The 6,075-nt window shown below is 49.2% G+C and overlaps 1 protein-coding gene across 1 annotated transcript; it reads right to left on the bottom strand.

The window, feature by feature from the left end:
* Positions 1–1,933: 1,933 nt before the first annotated feature.
* On the bottom strand, positions 1,934–5,525 carry STOML2 (stomatin like 2). Its single transcript, XM_081152540.1, has 10 exons — positions 5,081–5,525; positions 4,718–4,855; positions 4,150–4,249; positions 3,956–4,014; positions 3,763–3,864; positions 3,471–3,605; positions 3,189–3,333; positions 2,990–3,069; positions 2,628–2,756; positions 1,934–2,210 (listed from the first exon to the last, which is right to left on the bottom strand). The coding sequence occupies exons 1-10, from the start codon at positions 5,123–5,125 to the stop codon at positions 2,073–2,075; spliced, it is 1,071 nt and encodes a 356-aa protein (XP_081008666.1). The 5' UTR covers positions 5,126–5,525; the 3' UTR covers positions 1,934–2,072.
* Positions 5,526–6,075: the final 550 nt, after the last annotated feature.

The following is a 6,075-nucleotide window of genomic DNA, read 5'->3' as shown; positions in this document are numbered from 1 at the left end:
ATGGAATATTGTTTGGCCATAAAAAGGAATGCTACTATGTGGATGAACCTTAAAAACATTATGCTGAAAGAAGACAATCACAAAATAGCACATATTACATTATTTCATTTATATGAATACTTAAATCTAGAGACAGAAAGTGAATTAGTGGTTGCCTAGGGCTGGGGGAAAGGGGAGTGACTGCTAATGGGTACAGGGTTTTTGTGGCAGGGTGGGGATGGGGGAGTGGTGATGAAAATGTTTTAAAATTGTGATGGTTGCACAACTCTGAATATACTACAAATTTCTGAATTTACACTATCAGAGGTAAATTGTATTGTATGTGAATTACATTTCAGTAAAGCTACTGTTAAAAGCAAAAAACTTGTCTGGTGTTTCATACCAGAGTAAAGCCTAAGTTCCTGTAGTGGCCCTACATAGCCCAACAGGTCTACACACGAGCTCCCCATTTCCCTGATTCATCTAGAGGCCACTTCTTTGCTTTCTTAACTCCATTCCATCCACTGCAGCTCCTTCACTCTTACAGTTTTAAGTCAGAGATGCCCTACCTCAGGGCCTTTGATTTTGCAATCAATCTTCTCTTTTCCCAGCTTTACTCCCAGATGCCCAACTTTACTCCTAATTTGCTCCCAGGTTCCTCTCATCTCCGTATCTAAATTCAAATGTAACATCAGTGAGGCTTCCTGGAACCCTCTACTTAATATTACAGACCCCACAACCCCACTTTCCTTCCTTTCCTTAATTTCCTTAGCACAACTCATTAGCATCTGAAATACTATACAGTACATCTTATTAATGGTTTGTCCCTTCCAAATAGAATGTAAGCTCATTGAGAGCAGGAAATTTTTTCTTTGTTACTATGTCGTTAGTGTCTGGCATATAGTTGGGATTCAATAGTTATCAAACACATAAATGAATAAATTCTAATTCAGAAATATGTCAAATTACCCCTCCACCTATATCCCGATGGCTCCTTACCTCAGTTCAGGCCTCATCACCCTCTCAGGGATCACTGAAGCAGCCTTATTGTCTTTCCAGCCTCCCCTTTCTCCTTCAAATCCCGTCCACATTTCAGCAGAACAGCTATATCTAAAACACTAATGTGGTTACCTAAATCTTCTTAAAATTCTTAATGGGCTCTCCTCCCCCCTACCTTAATAATAAAGTCCAAATTCTTTAGGACTCTGTGATTTTACTCTCGCCATATAGTCACATCCCCCTAACATCCCACCACTCAGCCACAGCAAATTACTCTGAATGTTCCAATTTCTCTGGAGCTGTGGGCCTTAGCATATTCTAGCCCCAAACCCTAGCTTGGTGAACACATTAATTTTTCCAGCCTGAACTCAATGGCAGAGTTGGCAACTTTGCTGCCCCAAGCTCCTTCCAGTATCCCTCAGACAGGATTTCCTCCATCATAGCACTTATCACTTTGTATCTCTGTCTGCTTCCTTGTTTGTCTCCCCTCCCTGACCTGGTATTCTGTGAAAGCAGGGACTGCTGAGTATCAGTTGTTTTTGTAAACCATGTCTAGCACTGAGCTTGGCATACCACAGACATCATTAAATCTTTTTGAATAAATGTCAGTCTCCCTGAAGACCCTGTAAGCATTCAGCAGAACTACCCTGCCAGGGCAGTCCTCTTTGCCATGAAAAATCCCCCCAAACACCTGCTCAAATTCACAGCCCAACACTTAGCAGGAAGGGACTATACTCCTCAGGTGGCAGTTCAGTGGACACGTGGTTTAATCCTTCCACCCTATCTAACAGCTTCTCCTGAAAACAAAAAGATGATTTCACATTATATCAGGTTCATTCTTGCTCACAGAGGATTGGCTCCCAAGACCTGATAGGACTAGAGGTTGGGAGTGAACATCCGAGGAAAACAATAATGATTTTCTCAACTTCATTTCTCAATCAGAGAGGACAGTTACTGGTTTGCCACTGGCAAGTTTATTACATGATTAAAGTTCAAATAAAAAAATAATAACCAAAATCTCAGCAGGGAGACTAGAGCCAGAATTTGGGAGTGCTGCGTCTCTGTCCAAGCCTCTTTGGGCAAGCTCAGTTCCATTAACTCAGCTTGACTCGATCAAGTTCCTCATCAAGACTTGCATCTGTGCCTTGGACATCTCTGCTGTTCCCACTGGAGACTGAGTCCTGGGCCCCTGGCACTGAGGCCTTGGTGAGGGCACCATACACACCCATGGCCTGAGGAGAGGAACAGAGACAGCCATAAGGACATATGGGAGAAGGTGTAGCACAACCCACCAATGGCTAAAAAGAAGGTGGGACTGCAGTCGGTCAGCTTGTTTTTCCTTTTTCCCTCTCTCAAACGTCAGTTTTATAAGTTTTGGAGTCAAGTTCTAGGAATTTTACAGAGCAGGGCCACCCTCAGAATACTATCCAGGTATCTGAAAAGAAAAAAAAAGTATCAAGAGCTTCACTATCTCCAGGGGTGAGTGGGAGTGTCTCATCCTTAGAGATTTATCCTTTACAGGGAATGGAGGGAGGTCTAGGTCCTCAGGGCACTCTGAAAGCCTCTATGGTATATAACTGGTGTTGCAGGTTGTAGGGTCTCAGTCTCTGGCATTGGTGCTTTGTGCCAGATCCTGAGGGCACTCTAACCTGGGCTACCATACTGGTGACATCGCCGGGGTTGGAGGGCAGCAGGATAGTGTTGGAGTCCTTGGCCAGTTTGGAGAAGGCGCTGACATACTGCTCAGCCACAGTCAGTGAGGCTGCTGCATCTCCATTCTGTGGCCACAGGAGGGATAAAATCAGAGATCACAGACACAGAGAAGTGGGTGGGGTGGGGTGGGGTACAGTGGGGTGGGAGAGTGGAGAGGAAAAGTCAGGTTCCTGGAAAGAGGATATGCATATCACAAGAGATCATGTAATCTGGCTCAATGGAACCCACAAAGGCAGGAACTTCTTCCAAGGATAGATAAGAGAACCTCTTCCATTGTCAATTTCTGTCTCCCACTCACATGTTGTGTCAGAGCTGCAGCCAGGATGCGAATAGCTTCAGCTTTAGCCTTGGCCTTGGCCAGAACTGCACTGGCTTCCCCTGGAAGAAAAGAGATAGAACTTGACCCATGAGGTCAGGGTACCCCCAAGCTCCTGTCCTAGAACCAACCCTCAAAGACCCATGCCCTGCTCCTCCATCAGGCTCTACCCTCTGCTGACCTGCTGCCTGATTTATCTGTTCAGCCTTTTCTGCCTCAGAGGCCAGGATCTGTGCCTGTTTCTTCCCTTCTGCCACGTTGATGGCTGACTCTCGGGTCCCCTCAGACTCTAAAACTGTGGCCCGTTTCCGCCGCTCTGCCTCCACCTGGAAGCACCCAGCAACCCCAATCAACAAGAATTCAGAGTAAAACTTATACAGACCACAACTGTACCTATCACAATAGGGAAGGGAGTCCAGGTTCCCATGCAACTAGAGCATGGGAAGTCCTCCCTGGGCCCCACCTGCATCTGCATGGACTCTTTCACCCGGGGTGGCACATGGATATCCTTAATCTCATAACGGAGGCAGCGGATACCCCAGCAGTCGGCAGCCTGGTTGATGGCATCCACAATGCTAGCGTTCAGGGACTCCCGCTCCTGGAGGAAGAGAGGTGTAAAAGAGGTATAAGCCTTTAGACCCACTCATCAGGGGTCGAAGGTGAGAAGGACCTAGATTTGATCTTGACCCCCAGAAAGGGCTAAAGAGTGCCAAGCCTGTGTCTTTAAACCCTAATTTTGGTTCAGGCCCCCTTACCCGGAAGACTTTGTCCAGAGAGAGTTTGCCAAGCTCTGATCTCATGGTTGTCTGAGCTAGTTGGGTGACAGCATACTCAGGGTCCTCCACACCGTAGCTTGCCTGAAAGAAATATGGGTAGTATAGGAAGCTTGGGTGCAGGATTTCAGTGAGGAGAGCAACTCAGAAGCTGAATAAAGCAGAAGACAGATACCTTGTAAGGATCCATGATGCGCAGGTAAAGGACTCCATCGATTTGCAGAGTTACATTGTCTGCAATGCAGGAGCAGGAGAAAAAAGGAGGAAGGTCAGGCCTCAGGGTCCCAATCAGCTTTCTCCTAAGCTATGGGTCTCCAGCAACCACATCCTAATGGCCTCAGAGCACCCAAGTCACCCTGCACCCCTCACCGAGAGTCACAGCTGACTGCTCAGGCACATTGATGACAATTTCCTTGAGACTCTGCACATATCGGATCCGGTCTAACACAGGGATGAGAATGTTCAGGCCCTGGGAAGAAGAGTCATGGGTCTTCAGAAGGATGAAGGGTTGGTATCCAAGCTAAGCCTGGAATGGGTAGGGAATCAACATATGGAACATGACCAGAAAAGCGTAAGGCTGGGGTTGTCAATGGTAGGGAAGTCCAAGAGAATAGGTATGCGAAGTTGGGGCTCTGAACAGATGGGAGAATCAAGGGAATCAGAGCCAGGGGAGTATCTTTTTCCATGCAGACAGGAGAAGCTGCATCTGGGTAGGGGAGGTTCCCAAGAATGGGGCATGTGGGACGCTAGGGCAATAGGAAAAGATGGGAACATGGTTATGACAGTCGGCAGCCTGGGCTCTGCCTGGTCTGGCCTACGGAGTTGCAAGCCAAAGGTGAGGACAGGCCCCAAGGAGGTACCCCCCCCATCACGCCCCCGCCATGTCGTGAGGGAACTGGGAATCAGGCTGGCCCGGGTGAGCAGATGAGGTCCTCACGGGCTCCAGGATCCGGTGAAATCGGCCCATTCGCTCTACCACCCAGGCCTCCTGCTGCGGCACAAACAGTACCACGGTGTTTCGGGGCAATCCTGAGGAGGCGCGGCGTGGAGCGCGGCTAGAAGCCTGCACGGAACCCTGAAGGGAAGAGGACGGTAAGTAGAGATCCCAGCCTGCCGGGCACTACGCTCCTCTAGGAGCCTGTCCCGGAGGCATCTTCCTACACAGCGCAGAGAAGGGCTCACGTGGGGACCGTGACCTCTGACCCTAGTTCTCTATCCAAACTTAGATCCCTCTCCTTCCCAGCTGAGGACCCGGGTGATCTCTGGCCCGACCCTTGGGGAAAGGTTGCTTTGCTCCTACCCTCAGCAAAAGGGCCCCAGTGCCCCGCGCCGCGCGCGCCAGCATTTCCCACGGCCGCAGCGACCTCCGGAACCAACGAGATGAGGAGTAGAGCGGTCGCTCTAGAAGTCCGGACCGAGCCTTTTTTCCTCCTGTATTTCCACTCCCCCGGATGTACTTCCGGTAGTCTCTTCTCTCTCAGTCCACTCCTCATTTCACACTTAGCCAATCAGCGTTACCTGGCAGAAGCGCGCATCAAGTTGTTCCCTGGGAAACGCAGACCTTCTATAGTGGGCCCAAGGGTGGAGCTTGTTAGGGTTCTCGCTGATCAAGCCGGGATCCCGGACGTGATGACCAAAATGGAGGTTATTTTCCGTGTGCAGGTGGCCAAGAAACACCTCCCACCGAGCTCTTACCCCCACACGAGAGACAGTTTACCCTTCTGAGCTTATAAACGCACCCGTCTGTCACCATAACAACCAGGATATTGGAGCTGAAGCCATGGTTGCCATAGTGACACTCTCTGGCAGTCTTGCTGTGTTACACCCAGCCCTCCCACTGGGGACTGACCCCATTCCCGTTGCCATGGTGACTGGGCCTAACGTTCAGTGATTAGACTGAGATTCCCCCCTTCCCTCTTTTCCCAAGGCACCATAGCTCTTTCTACCTCTTCCCACTCAGGGTCTATGAGGTCTGGTACCCTCGCATAGAGTCCAGCAGAACCCCAAAGTTCAGCCGTCTGGTGTGTGTCACCCTACACACATCCCTGATGCTCTGGCACATCCTTTAAGAGACTTGCATAGTCACCCTCATTTTGCATATCAGGGCAATGAAGCTCAAAGGGACTAAAGTCTTTAACAGAAGTAGTATAAGAATTCATGTACACAGAGAGTTCAGCTTTTATGGCCGAACCTTCCCTACCACCTAACCCCATTATCTGAAAAGAGCAAGACCAGACCCTGAGACTCAGCAGGACCTTGCCTAAGACCTCCTGGCCTCAGGCCCCCTTTTTGAAA

Source organism: Miniopterus schreibersii (assembly GCF_964146895.1).
Source record: "Miniopterus schreibersii genome assembly, chromosome: 11".
NCBI classification, from domain to species: Eukaryota; Metazoa; Chordata; class Mammalia; order Chiroptera; family Miniopteridae; genus Miniopterus; species Miniopterus schreibersii.
Note: the sequence above shows the minus strand (reverse complement) of the source record. Positions and strands in the feature narration are given on the sequence as shown.